Raw genomic sequence first — 20,393 nt, 5'->3', positions numbered from 1 at the left:
AGTTGGCTACAGCAACACCAACCAGGTTTACTAAAAAAATATTTTGCCCATAAATTGTGCAGGTGCGTGCAGATGTGTTCACGTTTAAAAAAATGCATGTGTGCTCACCTTGTGAGTTTGGTGCCTATCTGCTGCCGGGACTCCAGTCTCTCCTCATCCGTCTGCATGGGCAGGATGTTTTTCTCCTCCAGCTCTCTTTTGGATGGACGGTTACTCAGTTTGATGGCCAGAGAGTCTTTCCGCAGCACCTTCTGAGCCAGGGAACCTGGACCCAAACATCAAACAGGAGAGGTGCTGTAGGTATGAAGCGTACATGTGGGGCCTCATTTGCCAAATTATTTGTCATTCTACAGTCGCTCTAGACAGTTTTTTCATTTTCGTTGGCTTTGATGCTGACATTTTTTAAGCTGAAATGTGAAAGATGAAGTTAAGTTTGTGAAGAACACTTTTGACGTTACATACTGTGTTGCAGAGATAACTTCTGCCCCGGCCCATCCTGACTTATAATGCCACTTGTGCCTTGAAATATGAAAGGGAATCACTATAGCATCCAGTCTGCCCTCAGTCGAATATATGAGAGGACAAAGACGCAGAGCTACCCCAAGGGCTTCCCTTTGAAGGTACAGGCCCTGGCAACATGCATTGTTGTTCAATTCCATAAAACATGAGTAACACTGATCTGTAAATAATAATGCACACATATTAACAGTCCACTGTTCTTAGTCAGTATTAATACACAAGTACTAAGTGATTAAACTGACTGAATGTCGACATATTATTAAAATATTTATATTGTCAAAAATGAGGCCATAGTGAGTTAAATGTAAAAAGAAGCAAAGAATGGCTTAAACTGCTTGTGTTAAGAAAAAAAAACTATATATTAAATAAAATACAACACTGATTTGTCAAATCATAATGCACATGTATTAACAGTCAATAACTGAATGTTGATAAAACTGAGACATATTGTTAAAATTGCACTTAATTTTCTAAGCTTTTTGTGCCATTGTAGACCTTTGTAGATCCACCGTAAACTGTAAATTATAATGCACAAATAATAACAGTTATTAGACGGACTAAATGACTTATTTTTCTCAAGACATCTCAGGCTGTTCATCATGTGTTTTGTAACTGTTTGTTTGGATTGTTCATTCATTGTAAAAGCTTTCAGAATGCACTTTTTTACACTAAAACAAAGGGAACAGTTGGAGGTGTTGTTATTTATAAGTTATTATACAATGTTTTTCTGGTGCAGCCCACCTGAGATCAAACTGGGCTGTATGTGGCCCCCTGGTCCAAACTATGATGATATGACTGTTATTTGAGGCTTCAGATGTTTGAAAAGTTTGCCTCTTCATAGATTCAGATAAACAAGATTGTCCTGTACCTTTAAGTATTACTCATACTTTCCGTGCACCTTGAAGTCATGTTGTGCCATACTGAATGATTCTATCACACATGACCGATCTCAACCTTTAAAAGCTCCAACCTGATCCCATGTGCAAACAAGGATACAGTGTCAGAGACACCAACAGCTCTGCACAGTTCAGCAGTTTTGCTGAGAGGTTGTGAGTGTTTCTATGGGTGACAGCATGATTCTGGATACACTCCTGTGAAACTAATTTTGGCGCCGCTTTGAAGGTCAAACTACATCTGATTTCCTGGAGGCTTCAGGTGAAGCTGGCAGCAGTACTGCCGATCAGGATGAGTCAGGCAAATGTGTCATCATATCTGTAAACATGCGGTGTACTTAACAACAAAACAGACAGTTCTACTGCTGAGGCATGTTTGTCTTTTGCTTTGACAATAAATCCTACATTTTCTCTATAATTATGCAATTTAAACATTAAAAGGTGTAATAACTTTTTTGCATAAAATGTCTGAAACCTAATACACCTAGTTCATATATTTTGTTGTGCTGTGTACCTCCATTAATTAATTCATCAAGGTAATGGTCTATTGTTGTGGTTGTCTATCAGAAGCTGCCAAAAATGTACTCTTTTTTTCAGTTTTAAGCCACAATTTACCCCAAACACTTACATAGATACCTTAGATTTGGTTGTTTTTATCTATAAACCTTAACTGGCTGAAGAAGTTTTAGCCATTCGACATCTGGATCTTAAGTTTTAAGATCAGCAGCTGCAAGCAGCTCAGCTTGCAGCCCCTCTGAAATGTCCCGTGTCCACCAAACAGCGTGAAAGAAACAGATTTTCAACATGAAACTCCTTTACTCAATGTTTTGCAATGTTTTAGTCATCAAATCAATTTGTTTGGAGAGGAGAAGACCTCCTCTGGCTCCTGGTAAAAACCTGAAAAATGAACACTCAAGGAATCCTAACTGGGAAAAGCTGACTACATGATGGCCGTAGCATTGAAAACACCAACTCCCATCATCCCTGACTACTCCACTTTTGACTCCGAGACCCCATAGTGGCAGAAAACTACATATTGTGCTTAAAGGACTTCTCAATGTCACCATAACTTCTCCTGCTCACTTGTAAGTATGTCATCATCATCATCGTCCTCGTCCTCATCCACACTGTCGTCCTCGTCCTTATACATGCTGGGCAGATCCTCGTAGTCGGACTCGTTGGGCATGTTCTCCTTGTCGTCCTCATAGTCGATAATCACGGACGGCACTTCTCTCCTGTCCAGGGGAAGACACTGACCAACGCCGTGCAATGCAGAGCTAGAGGAGAGGAAGAGAGAGCGTTAATGTAAAGGCTCATGCTTGCTAAGAGGATGAACCTGCTCACCCCCCTCAGTTTACACAGGAAATGCTATATTTTAGGCATTTTAGAATAAGCAAATATTGTTAATGAAATAAAGCATTATAGAATCATTAACCCCCAAATTTAAAAAAAGGAAGTGATTTAAAACACTAAAGGAGCTTCTGGTACATCGTCTAATGATAGCTTAGTGGGTTTTTAATCCAAGTACAGTGTAAGAAGAGATGAATAACTCCAGCTGAATGAAATTGGAGTACAAAGAGCCTAAATGCAGACCAATTCTGTGCAGTCCTACGCAATACCATGCAATCCTTTGCACTACACAGGGGAACAGAGTAACTCATCAGACAACTTGTATAACTCGAAAACAAGGTGACAGAAATAAACTTGCAGAAGCCATCATATACATGCAAGTGCTAAGCGGTCGTATATTTGATAGATTGATTCATCATAGACTCGTCAGAGCTTCTTATGATGAGCCACTGTTACGTAACCATTTTCAAGCTTTCAGACTAATTGTGAGCAACGTCAGGACCATTACTTCCTTATCCCTGCCCAAATGGCTTTGGAGGGAGAGAAAAACAGAAAAAAAGCGAGATCCTAATGTACAAGGTTACATAATGTCCAATCCGCTACCCTGTCGCTTTTCTCCAAACACGAAGAAACGCAGCTCTTGTATGGAGCAGCATGTCATGCTATGTCAGGCCAACTGCTGGAGGGATGCCTACTCCGTGAGCCTGTGCCCACACATACACACATTTACTTAAAATTTAGGCCATGCTGCCCTGTGAGGCAGTGTGCTGATTTAGACCTGTACAGCAGCACTACATGGCAAGATGCGACCTCAATAACACGGGGATATATTTGAGAGAAGCACCCAAAAAATATGCCTAATAAACAGGATGCACGATGCTAATTATAAAGCCCCCCCCCCAGTAATTACTCTGATTAGAGCTGTTTTGGCAACAGCTTTTATTGACAATAGGTGAATTAAAAACAGACTCATCAAATGACAGGAGATCATTCTTAATAAAAGGAAACATGTTGTCACGGGCAACCCTTTGGGCCAATCAGTATCAATCCGTAACTTCCAGCATGGGCGGATTATGAAACAATGGCTCCCTGGGCACAGACATGAAAAAGGCCCCGTGGCCTCTCCTCAATAGGAGCAAGACACAGTTTATTCTTGTTTGTGATCTTTTTTGTGTCCCTTTGTAGTTGTTTTGTTTCCATTTGTATATTTTATTTTGTAGTAATCTTTGTTTTTTTGCACCATTTTATAGTCATATTGTGTGTCTTTGTAGCACTTTCGCATCTCTTTGTAGTTGCTTTGTTTCAATTTATATTGAAGGGTTAGGTTTTTTTTGTAGTTGTCTTTGTTGTTTTGCACCTTTTTGTAGTCATATTGCGTCTCTTTGTAGTTGTTTTGGGTCTCTGTAGTGGTTTGTGTTTGTTTTGCCCCTTTTTAAAGTTGTCATGAGTTTCTTTGTGGTCTTTTTGCGTCTCTTTATAACAATTTTGATCTCTTTATAATTGTTTTAGTCTGTTTGTAGTGATTTTATGTTTATTTGTGGTCATAAGGAGCCTGTTCCTAGTTTGTATGCGTCTCTTTGACTGACATTTTGTAGGTAAAGGCCATGGGGGGGGGGGGGGGGTGACACTAACCCATCCCTATACCCAGTAGGCCTGTTAAATAATCCATCCATCCATCCATTCCTTCAGGAAAATATTTTTAATTCCAACACGAGTCATTAAGTTTTGCCAAAATCCAACCAAGATATTATGTATGACCCACAGACAGACTGATCCATAATCCGTCACTGGAGGACAATCAGATTTAATGACCTAAGCGCTGATGGCTACAGACCTTTCAAACCTCTGCATGGAGAGCGCCAGGGTTTTATTGAGCTCCTCGATTATGCGGCTGGGCGCGTGCAAGCTGCCGTACTGAAGCTGGAGCGGATGACCGTGGCTCTGGTGAAGACTGGACAGAGCGGCGAGCTGAGAGGGCAGCAAGGTGCCGTGGTGGGAGAGGGGGGCACACTTTTGGGAGAGAGGACCGCAGAGGGAATTGGGGGAGGGAGAAGGGGAGTCCAGCCCCCCTGGAGGCACACAAATCATCACTTTCTTGGGTGGCAGAGGTGGAGAGTGCTTTCCCCCGGGCATACAGGGCAACTTCAATGGCTGGCAAGAATCTAGAAAGAAAAAAAAAAAATCAAATATAACAGGACAGAAACAAGGATAGCTGAACATTTACGCTGAGTAACTTCTGTTATACTGTAGCCATTATTTTGTTTGTGCAGACAGATAAACAGCACTCATGGACGCTCAGACACGGCTCAGACCTCAGCACAGAGCAGTGGGAATTAGGCCAGGGTAATGCCACTTCCCTCTGACTGACAGATTGACAATGACAGAGAGAGCCAAGCTGACCTAACAACAGGGGAATTTAATGAGACTACTATAATCCTGTGCACATGTGTGGCAACGCAGGTAGGCTTTAAAAGCAACAGTGGTAAAAGCGTATTTGTAAAAAAAAAACACAGTACTGTGCAAATGAATAAACGGTGCAAAAGGAGATGGCTATTAAAGGGACAGTAGATCCCAACATCAAAAACTCTGTCTCACTCAGTTGGTATATAGTTTGAAGCTGAATGGTAAAGCTAACATTACAGTTTAGCTGATAAGAACCAATGCTTCTGTCAAGAAAAGTTACAAATTTTAAGCTGAAAACGGTGATATGTCATTAAAAAAAAATCCCTTCATTCTTTTGGTCTCATTTAAAATTTTAAATAAAAAAAAAGAAAGAAAATAAATCGCCAAAAGTAAACTCTATATAAATATACAGTGGACAACATATATAATATAGTATATTTATTGTATTTATTTTTGTATGATTTAGGATATTATAACCATGTTAAACTCCGCAAAATACATATTTCTCTAGTGAGTTAAATGTGACAGAAGCAAAGAACGCCCTAAACTGCTTGTGTTAAGAGAAACAAACTATATATTAAATAAAATAAAATACAACACTGATCTGTAAATCATAATGCATGTGTATTAACAGTCAATATCTCACAATGTTGATAAAACTGAGACATATTGTTAAAATTGCACTTAATTTCCTAAGCATTTTGTGCCTTTGTAGTCCTTTGTAGATCCACTGTTTTTAGTCAATTATAATGCACATGTAATAACAGTGAGTAAATTGATTGTTGACATTAAAGGATTGGTTAAATTACACTTTTTTTTAACATTGTATGCCTTTGTAGATCCACTGGTATCTGTAAATTGTATTGTATTATGTACATGTATTAATAGTCCATAAACTCATAATGTTGATAAAACAGAGCTATTGACACCTTTAATGTTTACATCTTGCACTGTCATGAGCCAGAACTTCTCATCCATAGATGATTCCTTCTGCACGTTCATACAGTTGCTGAGTGTAGAAAGAAAATAGTTCTTTTATAAAACTTTTCACAACAAGATCTGTGGATTGTGTGGAGTAATCAGGTCATGATTTCTGGAAAGAGACATTGCTGTTGAGCTTTTCAAATGTATTTTTAGAACACCTCAAGCTAAATGCCATATGGTCCCATTATATTTGAGAGAACACAGACATCTCTATGGCTTTATCGCCAAAATCTCCAAAACTTGGCGACTCACACCAAAGCGATCTAGATAGTTAAAAAAGCAGGTAACGCTTTATAATAAGGTCCTTAATAACCATTAATTAACAAGAAATAAGGCATTGCTCTCGCTTTAGATCCGGTAGTTGCAAAAAGCATAGTTAACTTATAGTTAACTTATAACAGATGAGCAATAAAGTATATTTTAATATCAATAAGCAAACAAAATAAGATTAATAAAGGCATGGCAAAGACATAACGGGTGGGTCATGGGTGTTTGTAATGCCATTATTAACACTTGTATAAGCTTATAAACACACAATAATCTTAATAAGCAGCTAGTAAGGACTTACAAGGGCCTTATTACTTGTTAATTAATGGTTATTACAAGGACCTTAATATAAAGCAGGGGTGTCAAACTCTGGCCCGCGAGGCAATACCAAATTATTATAATAACTACAAATCCCACAATGCCCTGCTGTTGTTTTGGCGCGTCAATCAGGACAGGACCCAGAAACGCTCCCCTGTGACAGTCGTCATAGCAACCTCAAGCTAGAGCTGTCTCCGAGCTACCCCTTCCCAAAAATGGCAATAGAAAGGTTGAAAACCTGTTGAAAAAGTTTATTTTGATATTTAAATCAGAAGGATGCAAATAAAAAAGAGGCATAAGATTTTTATTTAATCTTTATTTAATACATTAATGACATTGATGTGTTTTTTATTTGAAATTTGATTTTGCATGTCTGCACTATTTAGTTATATATTGTATGTTTATAAGCGTTGCTGGTTCCATATTAATATTAAAATTAATTATTAATTAATTATGTAATTAATTAATTACAATTAATATTAAAAGGTTTATTTGTTCAATGTTGGCCCGCGATTTTATTCAAGTTTTAAATTTTGATCCATTGTGTATTTGAGTTTGACACCCCTGATATAAAGCGTTACCAAAAAGCACTACAGGTAACAGAAAAAATATGTTTTCTGCATGTGGGTGTCCCGTTAACTCAGACCACTGACCTGTGCTATGATTTGGGATCCTAGAGAAAGGCTTTGGAGGGAGAGCAGGAGGCTGTTTGTGGTACAGCGGCGGCTTGGTGTGGTTATCCTGAAGGTCACTCGAGTAGGTGACAGATTTCTTGGTGGGCAGGACCATAGACGACTTGAGAGGGGGCTCCTGAGTGCAGACTCCGCCGTCCATCGAGGATCGGAACTCAAATGTTGCTAAACAAAAAGAAAGTCACAATCTGATAAGCATCGGAAATGCGTCTGACTGCACATGAAAGACGCTCGCAGGGAAGACTGTTCAAAGAAAGTTTAGAAATGAACTTGGGGTGTCGAATTCTGAGACAATGGGAAGGGGGGATTCAGAAAGCAAAGACTGTTTAAGGACCCAGGAGCCTTTTATCAGCACACAGCAGACCAAGGAACAGTGGCATTTTGACAGAACTTTTGCTTTTTTAATTCTGTTACAGTGCTAAGCCATTTGATGTTTTTTGCATGATCACATTTTAAGGCTGACAGTGCAATTCACAATGCTGCTCACATATTCTCACAAACAATGCATTTATACTGAAAGCATTTAAACAGAAAACCCCAGCTTACCCCTGTATGATTTGGGGAGGAAGGTTGTCTTTTTAACATTCAGAAAGTCTTCCAAGGGAGTCTATTTTTTCTACCATAATCTCACATTCAAGTCTTTTCTGTATCCTGCTGTCACACAGACAGACCTTCAAAGAGCCTCGTTTTGAAGCATCTTTAAGAGGAAAATTCTGATCGTACCTTTTGATTTAGCCATTGAGATGGAGCACTCTGTACCATTTAACTCGAAACTTGACTAGTGATAGGGTTTGGCTGGCACATGCCACATTAAATCCAGGAACACAGAGCTCCAGTCAAAGGCGCCAAACAGTGAAAGCCGATTACAATCCTGCAGCCAGTCAGATGAAAGGTTAACACATTTTAGCCAACGTGGGATTTCTTATCTTTTCTTAATATAGTTCTATTTTTGCCCTGACAGATGCATTTCTATTTTGAGCACACCAGAGTAGATTTGTGACAACAAAGTGAACGGTGTGTTATATATCTATACGTCAGGGGGATGAAACAGCTTTCTTAGATATAGTAACTGTTTTGTATGCAGAAATAACCACCGCTGATCTATCAAGCTGAGCACACAAGCTTTTTTTTTTGATTATGGAAACTAGGTTGTCACTGGGCAGAAGAATTAAGCATGCCAGGCCTAATTAAGATGCATTTCAAGGAGAGGCATAGTTATTGTGCAAAAACAAGGCCTGGAGATATTCAGATTACCAATTTTTTACCAATTTACTGAGCTGGACAAGATCAAATATGCTGTACACGACATTCAGAACATTAATATAGCCGTATATAATGGTGTCCTGAGCAGAGAATGAGATCACACTCCCTCTATGTGTTGTAATCCAAGCGTGTCTGTTCAGCACTGTTGCCGCTGTTAGCGTGACTAGAACTGCTAGCTGCCGCCATTTCGGCTCAGCCACCTCCATGTTTGACATCTTGTCAGAGGGGAGAGCTGCCGACCCGGGGCCAGACTCTGAACGTCAATCAAACACTGATGAGAGTCTTAATTTTGTTCTTAAAGTCAGGTACAGCACTAGGGTTGTCAAAAGTATCGATACTCAAAAAAGTATCGATACCAAAACGTTGTTTCCGGATACAATATTCATTTTCAAAAGTATCGAGTATCTGAAGCTTGTTATCATAGTTGCAGTTTCTTTTTGCACAACTGTTTTTTTATTATAAATATTTAACCTGTGGTTCTGTTAATTTTTACATGTTGCATTTTTCTTGTTGATAAAAATATTTCTGTTAAATTTTGGGGTCTTTGTTTTTATCCTTGTGGTATCGAAAATGGTATCGAGTATCGAATATTTTCCTGAGTATCGGTATCGAGTCGAACATTTTAGTATCGTGACAATCCTATACAGCACACAAGTAAAGGTGTGCTTAAAGACAGGAAGAAGTGGCTAGCATGCTATGAACACAATGTTTAATTTATATTTGTATTTGATTTAGTTATACAGGGCTTAACACATTTATTAGACCACAGGTTTACGCCAGAGCTGTCCTAAATTAACAGCATTAGTAATTACTAGGGTTGTCACGATACTAACATTTTCAACTCGATACCGATACTCAGGAAAATATTCGATACTCGATACCATTTTCGATACAAAAACAAAGACCCCAAAGTTTAACAGAAATATTATAATAAAAACAGTTGTGCAAAAAGAAACTGCAACTATGATAACAAGCTTCAGGTCTGAGGTAGTGCACAAAATAAATAAATACAATAAACAATAACAATTATGACAATATTTTGAGGTTGTATGCTGTGCATGGGGGGGTATCGATACTTTTGAAAATGAGTATCGTATCCGGACACAACGTTTTAGTATCGATACTTCTTTGAGTATTGATACTTTTGACAACCCTAGTAATTACCAAAATATCTTTTTATGTTTCTGTAATGGTTAATGTACAATATACCAAAATTATATTTTTAATGCTAAAATATAATTATGATTGTTATCCATACATTTTCAAATGTACTGTTTTTCAAAAAAACATAAAAAAAAATAGTAAAGCAGTAAAGCACATTTTAATTTCTTGATTAAGATGTCAAATTATAGTTATTTTCTTGCATTCCTGAACAGAAAAATGAGTTTTAGTGGTTTAAAGTTATGCTTGATTAATTTCTGACATCTCAGAGAAGCCCAGTGAGCCAGCTCAAATTTATATTATATAAGGTGAATTCAGTTTTTGTTATTTGCCAAATAAATAACAATACCATTTTTAGTTTTAAACAAGCTTTTAAAAGATTTCTTTAGTATTTATGACAGGTGGTCTAATACATTTGTTAAGCATTGTATGTTTGTAAGACAGTTGTTTTCTTCTTTTTGAACCTTGTCCAAAAGCTCTTTTTTCAATACAATAAAACATAAAAAAGGCTTCAAATTCCCTTATTTGCTCCGTTCACATCTTGGCAAGAGTCAACGGACTTTCTCAGCTTCACCAACTTTGTTTTTTTATGTCCTGAGGCAAGAAGCACCCCGCCGTCAGACTCACATACGCTCTCTAGCTTTGAATATGGAGTGTCTACGGCACATCAAATCAAGATCAAAGAGTTTATAAAACCCTACAAAATTTCTATAATGAAAGATTATATCTCTAGATGCCCCGTGCCGAATCTTGAAGAGTGCACACTTCAGAGACTACTGATTAATGAGGAGATGAATAACTGAAAACCTTACAATTGAGGACACCACGTCTACCATTCTTGCACTTTCTACTTAAAACCGAGACAGTTTGCAGCCCTGTTAAATCAGACTAATTGTGCAGAACATCAGCTCACCTTTTTCAAAGATCTCTTTCAGCACTCCTCTCTTGATCAGCTCGTCTCTGCTCTGTCGCATTGACATCTTCCTCTCCAAAGCTGAGGGGGTAAAGGAGAAGAATGTTAAAGTCATCTTCACGTTGGTACATAATTACACAAAAGAAAAGAATATGTCTCGATCCTCAGGCAAAATAGTTTGCGATCACGAGTCATGGTTTTTAGTCAAGTCAGTGAGGGACTCTTTAAGATAACAGTGCATGGACATTAACATCTCCATATTCAGTTGCTCTTAAACTTTAACAGAATCTTTTTAAAAGATTTTTTTTGTTTAGATAAGGCAGGCATTATTTTATATTTTTCTTTTTGCCAACAAAGCCCATGAAGACCAAAACTAAATATGCATCTCCAATTCTATTTTTAGACACTAAGCTCAAAACCTATTTGTCCCAACTGAAGATCTTTTAAACTAGGGATGGGCGTTTGGAAGAAACCCGCCAACTCGAGCATCTATAACGTTAACGATCAATTAAAATCGATTAATCGCTATGTTTATACATACTCAAGTATGTATAAAAACATGCATATATAGGCAAAAATAAATACAGTACTATGCAAAAGTCTGTTTGATAATGGATGCTTTTATTTTGAAAGGACAAAGAGAGACTTCCTGTCAATCGTAAAACTAACTAACTAAGATGATACTGAGATAACGTCAAGGAGTTCAATGTTTTATGCTTTAGCCCCCGAAGAGGTATGAGGTTCGTTTTCACAGTAATTTTGTGTGTAAAGTGTGTTTTTTGTTTAAATAAGTTTTGGATAAAAATCAAACCTAGTAATTCTACTAGCAAGGTTTGATACAGTAAGCTAGTTTTGCTCAAATAATACACTTGTATTTCAGTTTGTTTTATCATTTTTATTGCAACTTTCAGTTGCAAACTGTAACTGCTTTATCCAACTTAATTCTCAGCTCATTGGTTTATTGACGTACAGCCGCAGAACTGAACGCTCAGCCCTGTTTCAGTTCAATGATACTGATACGCAGTTATAGATAAAATTAAAATTAAAGAATACACAGATGGATTAAAAAATCCACGTGATCGAACAAATTCTAAACGACCATTTTTAGATCATCAATTAATTATTCCCATCCCTATTTATGATGATAATGATAATCCTTTTTTTTTTTCAAAATGGCCAATTACATTTTTAAACAGCTGAGCACTGTTGGGACTATTTTCTGATGTGGATTAATACACATCTGTTGGGCTAAAGAGTATTTATAGTAACAGATCAGTGTATTTGGAACAGACACAAAATAAACTACAATACCAGTTTTATTGTAATAAAAAAAAATTTAAAACATTTTTTTTTTTTTTTTTACAACAATGGAGCTATATGGTGACAATTTAATATCTAAAGCTCTGAAATGGCTCATTCTTTTTAGTAGGATCTATTAGGATTAGACAATAAGAAAAATATAAACCATCACCAAACATATGCTTCAAGTAAATACATTTTTTTATTGATTTACCCAAACATGACTGTATCTACAGTATACTTTTGCCTGTACATGCATGTAAAATTGTACTTTCCCCCTATATTTTATTATAAAATATCCAAATTTCCAGTAAATTGAATTGGAAGAACAGCATAATTATTTTATTCCTTAACCTGTGATGCCTTCTTTATACAATGTTATTTCCTTGTTAAGAACTTTGGCATTTGAAAATGTTTTATGAGCTTTGTTGTCAAGGATTAATGCATTATCTTGATACTGAATAAAATAAGTTATTTTAAAAAGATTCCCAGCTTGAGTTGTGAAGATAATCTGTGAATGTGTGACTTCTCTTCCGACCACCTGCAGTTAAAAAACGGGACCCTGATAACAAAAGAGAGAAAGCATGGAGGAGATATTGCAACAACACTTCTCTCTGTAATGCATTATGCATACGTTAACAAGTCCCATAGCTACTGCTTCTATTTTTAGGCTTCAAAAGGTTGAGGCACTTAACATCTTCCATCAGTAGGCTGAACAAAAGTAAGCAGTTAAAAATCATGTTAGTAATTTTTAAATCTACCCCTGCATAGAAACCAATTAAGAATGTGAAATGAGGATTAGCAACAACACTCAAGCACACTGTGCAGGTATGTCCCTGCAGGCTCCTGTAGCTCCTGCTTAAGAGCAAGATCACAGATTGTGCCACGTGTGGTTTACATATGACCCAGGAGTCCTGTCTCGGCTCTGTCAGAGGGCGGTGTGTTCAATGCTAATACATCGTCAGAGTGGATTCATGAAAATACTGACAGCTTGACCTCTCTTTTCCTTGCCCTTAGTCACAACAAAGAGGATTTAAAACCAACTGCTGAGAGTCCAAAATTAAAAAAACACAAATGAGAGTCAAACAAATGTCAAACAGGCAGGTCCCTGGGGCAGAAAACTCCAACTCTGTGCTTCTGTGTTCAGAAATACCCCGGCAAAGTGAGTTATCATCAAACACTATGCTCCATTATGAGTTCCTTCAGGATACCAGATGTTCAATATCACTCAATACTTCAAAAGTTTTCCAAGAGAAGCCTGTTTGAGATCAGCTCCAAGCCAAGAATTACTTAAGCAGCGAAACATTTTTTGGGAAAAACTACGTGACCAAAATATCACCAATATGTCACACAAAGAATCATCTCCTCTGGAGCCCTAGGAAGAGGTAAATTGGAGAGTGTGAAATGAAAGGAAATTGTGCCATTTATAGATGCTACTTGGGATGCTAATGCTGGCAGCTCCATCCAAAAGTGATTTTTTTCACCCCAACGCAGCAAATTTAACATTAGGTCAAGTCAAGGGGATAGAAAATAGACTTATCAAACGGCTGACCCAGAATCCACACGGAGGGATTTTTCTAACAGAGTGGAAGCAGCCAGTTTCCAACAAAGCACCACAGGCATCACACATTTCACTTCTTTGTTCCTGTGCATTCTCAAACTTCATTAAAATTTACAACAGAAACTTGAGCTTTCTATTAATAATCACTGCCAGTTGAGCGGTACCTGGATAATGAGGAAAGTAAACCTCATAGTACTCTGAAAATGTAATCAAAAGTAAGGATCTGTGCACTTGGCAGATCATTTTTCATAAAACACCCACAACCCTCTTTAAATGAGAAGCAACGGCTCTGCTTTTGACTTCTAATGTCAATATCCATTTTGGGATGTACACCATTAAAACACAAATTTTCTACTGTACCATGTCTTTTCATTAAATATAAATCCATAAATAGCGCTCCGTCCTGCCAACGAAATCTTGCATGAATTCAGCTTAAATTAGACTTTGACACCAGTGTTGTGGCTTATTTGAAAACAATAACAGTCTTTTGTGGGTGGCAGACACAATGTTTATCAGAAAGACAAATCTCTTTAAAATCATCATCAGCAGTCTCTTTGCCAGAGTGGGGAAACCCGGGGCTAAAAGGTCAATACTTGTCTGGCTGTGCTGTAATATGTTCAGGGATTATACTACGGTTTCATCCAAATTTTAAAGTAATTACACAAAGCTTTATGACATAACTGCCGTGCCATGGGATGCGCACAGTTACATAATACCATTAACACAAAAGCCTTTGCGACAAAATGTCTTCAGATTTGACAGATATTGGGCATCGTAGAGATATAGAGATGAATGAAAAATGTCCTATCATTTTTGTTCATATCCAAGATTTGTTGTTATTTTGTTAGTACCCACAGATTTTTGGGATTCAAAAAAACATTTCCTTACTTTTGCTTGTCTTTATGGGAAGAGAAAATTGTTTGAGATCATTCTTACCAAGATAAATAGGAAACATCTAATTTTTCATAATGTAGATTTTCTTTTTCAAATGCAAGGAAACATTTTTTTTAATTGTATAATTTAAAGAAAAAAGGAAAGATATGTATGAATATCATATCATCAAATTTATATAATGATATTATAGATTACTTATATACTAATATACTAGACTATTAAATATTAAAGCTTTTTTTTTCACTTATGCTATGAAAAAAATCACATTTACTTTGTTTAAGTATTGTTAAAAATGTTTTAACAATTCTGATCAAGAAAAAAACATTATTCAGCCCACCTGGTTAAGGACAGATTGAGATGGTTAAGAATATTTGGTGTATCTGGAGTTGACTTCTCTTATCTTCTCTTAACAGAAAATTAAGAGAAAATAACAGATAAAGTCTCATTGTGTGTGTGCTCAAAAAAGAAGAACAAAATGTTAAACTGACTCCGCAGTGACGCACTAGCCACACATTGAGTCAGGAGTTAAAACATGTGCTGGTCTTGCAAAAAAAGAAACAATATTTTGTTTCATATTTAATGAACACATTAATAGTGTGCAAGAAGTGGAATTTCATGTTCATTTCATCAGAGGGTCCTGTGAGGGCCAGGCAAAAAACAAAAACTTATCCAGTGTGGATAAAACCTGAAAACTCACACCAATAATTTGATGAATTATTTAACTTCAATCCTGAATGTGATGACTGACGGTTCACTACAAGAATGTCAAATTATCAGTGAGTTTGCAATAAGGTCTATTATGTCTACAGTTGTACTTAAAAAAAAAATTGGATTAAAAGGATATATCAGCTGTAACGCCTGAACACTACCTGCTGCAGTTTGCAAAGAGGTTTAAGAGGAATCTAAAATAAATAAATAAATAAATGATAGGCACATAGAAAAAAATAGCTAAAACTATTGCCTAGGCAGGTGAAATGGTTAGTGAAAAGGTAAGGACTAAACAGTTCAAATAAGTAATCAATAAATGGTAGCAACATAGTTAAAAGCAATGGATAAACTGTTGAAATACGTAGCTTAAACTACTGCATTAGCAGCTGAAATGGTTAATTAAATTACTGACTAAATGGTTCAAATAATCAAAGGTAATGGAAAAAGCATTTGAATCACCTTCACTTCAAGTAGTAATATGATTGCTGGCCAAACCCACCTAAATATTAACAGTTTATTTGTATGAAAAGATGAACAATATCCACTTTTATATAATGAATGGTGTTATACATTTGGAACATATGTAGGGGTATGTGAGTTCATCTATCAGTGCTTTGGGGGTTACTCAGATCAAAAAGTTTGGGAACAACTGCACTAATTGAAACATTCACTCAACTTTTATAAAAAAGGCCTATCAAAGAACACAATGTAATATTTCATATCAGAGAACGAAAAGCAGAAAATGCCCTCTAAATCACCCTGAATACCAATCGAGTTCTATTCTGGACGGTCCACCATGACCCAAGTGGTGTCCAACACACTGCAGCCACTCAATCTGTACCAAGATGAGAAGATTAGACGGCCACCAGGGAGACTCAGCTGAGAGCATATTAAATGAAACTGGCATATCTGAGAACGGCCAGTATTGATCTGAGAACACTACACTTTTAGGTTTTTTTTAGAGAAAATATATTCCACTGCGAAGTGACCCAGATAGTCAGAACACATCCTTCCAACCCTGAGGCTCAGTAGCTCAAAGTGGAGGCTTTTACCAAGGCAATTCTCTCAGCCTCAGCCTCACAAAAACTGTATTAAAACTTTCATGGAGTCTTTATCAATGACAGGCTCAAGCGTTAAGACTCTCCCGTCAGGAGCTTGGATATGGCTAAACGTGACCGTAATACGTACAAAAAGGATACAGCAACATTTTCCTCTTCATACAGATCAACGAACAGGTAGGACACCTGGGATATTATGCTAATAATAGTTGATTTAGACAACTGCTGTTTATACGGAAATGCTAACTAATTGGATTAAAGTCAAAGATAACACCAGATTACCACATGCACGTTCTTTTTGATGAATATCTGCAGAGTGAGATCTCTCTCTGAGATACAAGCTCACTGTGAGAAAGCACTGAGCACGATAAGACAGCGTGATAAGACATCCAACTGTCAGGCCCTCCTTGCTTCCTTCCTTCCTGAGGTGAAGAGTACAGTCCCCCAGAGCTGGCCTTCATCTGCTTAATATCACAACACATTCATAATCCTCTACTGTGCTCAGTGTCCAATTATCTACGACAACATCTGCATGCCCAGTGGCTGGTCTGCTCCCCGCTGTCACAGGAAACATAATCACACTGAGGTAACGCAGACAACTGCAGAGACAAGAAGACGGGGCATGTATCATAGCAAGGCAGCAGGAATCACCGCTATACACTGAAAATTTTAAAGTGCGACAGCTCGGCACGTTTCCAAGTCTTTTTAAGCAACAGGCTGAATGTATTCAGTCAGTAGATGAAGTCAAGTATTGGTCATAATCATGCGGCAGCAGTTTTCTTCTATCCATGCAAAGGAGGTCAACTCATTCCAGGCTTGGAGGCTAGTAAATAAATAGGCTGCCATCTTGGGGTTGACAAATTAAATTAGGGCAAATAGACAGCAGCATGTGCAATGTTCCATTTTGAAAGCACAAATCAATAGCAGGGCAACAGGTCAGCCCGAGTCAATACGGTTTCCTTGATAAAGTAAGCTGAATTTAGCTCCCCTTAACACAGCTTTTTATCACAGGAAAAAGCTTGTCAATGCTAAATAAAATCGCACCAAGGCATCTATATAAGTCTGACAATGAGCAAAGCATTATGAAACTCTTTCTAAATGATTTAATGATGGCCTGGTTTGAGGTATTGTTAGATAACAGGCCTGTTTAATATCCATTCCACACTTCTGTCAGCCGTGCATACCGCTGAATTAAGTGCTGATCAAACCACTGCATGGATTATGTTACTGTATATGATACTTATCCAGATTACAGTGTAACAGTGTACACTGGACATGTGAGCAGGTGTACCAGCACTAATGACCCTGTCGTTTTGCATTTTGTATATTAGGCTTCATACATTTTCCTTTAATGTGCTGTAATTGCACAGTTGGATTAAAGGAATCTATGCAGCTGTGTCAGCGAACCCTTTCACGTTACACATTTGTGTATAAAAGTATTTATTTGTGCAGCTTTAAGCTTTAAATCCCCATTTAAGTGCATTGGTCCATGTGTTGACCGCTGAAGTTAAAAATCCCTGAGCCACCTCCTGTCATTTGAATTTACTGCAGTGGCTCACGCTTGTGTGACTTCTTCTCTTCTACTGCCGGCTGCACAAGTGCAGGCCACATTCCTCGTTTGTGGCTTTAAAAGTCAGGTTCACACTTTGTGGTGAAATTGATGTGACAGTTGCAGTGGCGTCGCTGCAGCTGAAGAACCTGCCCAAGCATCGGAGCTGCTTGCAGAAATTCCACTTCAGAGGCCGTTCTGGTGAGATATATGCTGGGTGGGTTATAATCAGCCATCATGCTGCTATCAAAAAGGATTGAATAGAATAGTAGCAAAAGAGACAGCAGCATTATGCATACAAAACAAGTGGATGACAAAAGTGATGAAGAGAGCTTTATCACTCAACTCCACTGTGCATTAACACCATTGTAACAGAAAAAAAGCGCCTTTGTTGCTCGGCTCTTTCATTGTTGTCCTTCATCACAACAGGGAAGATGCTGTTATCATAGAGCTACATGATTGCACCAGTGAACAGAAAACATCGACATGATTGTTTCATCAAATGCACATTCGCTATTAGAACACAGTAAAAACTGAAGCAGCTAAAGTGAAAAATATACATTTCGTCAGCACTTTTGTGTCTTGCTATAAATACCACGAGTCCACAGAGACTGCTGAGGTGCCAGGGGGGCTATGCTAGGGCAAAAAAACACAAACTACATCTGAACAGCACTCTGGGAATAGTAGGATTCACATCCTATCAACCACAATGTCAAATTCATGTTTTCTGATTCATTGAGGAAATTCACACCTGGAAGATGCTAATTTAATAACGTTACGAAATGAGAACATCCTGTCCTGCTTAGACCGGATTCAGGTCTCTGTGCAGTTGCTCATCTTCCTTCTACATAAGCAAGAATTCTGCTTCCAACCCCGCAAGATGCAGTCTGACAAAGTGTCTCCTCCTGTCCACCGGGCTGACAGTAGAATTCCGGATGTGTCAGCCGAGGAAAATAAATACAGTCACATCTGAAGAGAGCATGTCCTTCACTCGCCCCTGACAACACTGGTCTGCGAGATCAAAGGAGCTCTAAAGAGACCTCAAAACACGAAACTCCAACGCTGCACTTTTGCTGAATCAATTTGCCGCATTTTCAATAACCCTGGAGACTGAAACTTAATACCTTTTCTTTTCTTTTGGCCAAAGTATAGACACTAAATGTCTTTATACAAGCAGACAGCGTATAAAATACCATGGTTGTTTATGACACATATGGCACCTGCACGTGTTTCTGTGTTTATATTGCCATACTGTAGAATTAAGAAAAATGTCATGTACCTGCAGAGGTCTGCTTGAACTTCTCGCTCTTCTTCTTCCTCCATTTCCAGGGTTTGAGAAGGCGTCCCAGAGTGGCAAACTTGCTCCGACGACGGATGGGTGGAGTGTGGGTGCCGGAGAGCAAGGACTCAGAACGCATGGCGGCCAGCCTCTCTACTTCCTCAGCTGTAGAAAAAAAAAAAAGCAGGGTCTAGTTTAGGTGAGGATGCAGAGGAGGTGATATTCTGGTAATCATGCAGGAGAGTGAGCACTGAATGCAGCAGACACTTTTGCTTACAAAGATCCAAGCAGTAGGAGTCTGTGCCAAGTGGCCTCCTGAATTCCCTCGTAACTGGACGAGGTTGGGAGAAGATAAACAAACCTGCACATCAGATAGCATTACTGTACGCCGGATATGCTCCGAGTCTGCATCACACTGAGCGGCTGGCATTAGCTTGCCAAAACACACTAAACAGACTGATAAGCACCTCATTAAGGGGAAATCTTTCTACTCCTCATCAAATATTCACAAGGCCCAGCCTGTTAAGACTTTTACATACTGTTGGATATCAAAAGCCAAGAATGTTCAGCATTTTATTCTAACATGAACTATTAAAGTAAATAGTGAACATGTTATGTTTGACAGATGCTGCGATCCAGGACTACAAACAACATCAGAGCACACACAGACTGTAGCAAACATTACCATGTGCTTGGAAAAGAAAATGCAGGTTTTTGCTGCAGAGGTTTGATCATAAAGAGGTCATTCAGAAATTTTGAAACCTATGACTCAAGCAGAGTCATCAGTTTGTTAACAGATCGACAAACTGAACAATGCTTGCAGCAAAAAAAGCAACAACGATGATGTGCCTTTAGTCTCAACAGACATAAATCTAAGCTACTATTTTTTCAGCATATTTTATGGTACGCAGTTTACTGGAAAAGGCAAAAAAATGTTTGAGAATTTGAAAATATAGCCCTCCTCCTTAACAAGCCCCTCCCACCAGACAAGTATGGTCATGTGCACAAAGCCCCCAATAGTGGCCGAACAATGGAATTACAACTACTGGGTTTGTCATGTGATGCTATGGCGCCCCGATAAGACCTTTTCCCTTACTTACATTGGAAGGGAGACATCTGTAATTCATCTGACTGTTTACACGGCAAATGCCCACAAATCCCTGGACAATAAACTGGAGTACTTTTTAACACAATTTCCTTTCAAAGGCAACAAAATATCTCTTATCTTCAATTTAGCCTTGAATTAGCTGCTGCCATGAGCCTTTCACTACGGTTTAGAAGG

General features: G+C 38.1%; 1 protein-coding gene across 2 annotated transcripts in view; it reads right to left on the bottom strand.

Moving 5' to 3' along the window:
* The window catches only part of LOC131979776 (phosphatase and actin regulator 1-like), a 61,503-nt gene that overhangs the window by 13,788 nt on the left and 27,322 nt on the right, over positions 1-20,393 (bottom strand). For both annotated transcript variants that reach the window (XM_059343792.1, XM_059343791.1), the window contains exons 2-7: positions 19,112-19,276; positions 10,764-10,844; positions 7,388-7,591; positions 4,597-4,924; positions 2,496-2,689; positions 109-265 (exon numbers count right to left, since the gene is read on the bottom strand). In XM_059343792.1, coding sequence (XP_059199775.1) covers positions 109-265; positions 2,496-2,689; positions 4,597-4,924; positions 7,388-7,591; positions 10,764-10,844; positions 19,112-19,276 — 1,129 coding nt within the window. The remainder of the gene's footprint in view (positions 1-108; positions 266-2,495; positions 2,690-4,596; positions 4,925-7,387; positions 7,592-10,763; positions 10,845-19,111; positions 19,277-20,393) is intronic.

This window comes from Centropristis striata, chromosome 11, assembly GCF_030273125.1.
Source record: "Centropristis striata isolate RG_2023a ecotype Rhode Island chromosome 11, C.striata_1.0, whole genome shotgun sequence".
Taxonomy (NCBI): domain Eukaryota; kingdom Metazoa; phylum Chordata; class Actinopteri; order Perciformes; family Serranidae; genus Centropristis; species Centropristis striata.
This window is presented reverse-complemented; position numbering and strand designations above follow the sequence as displayed.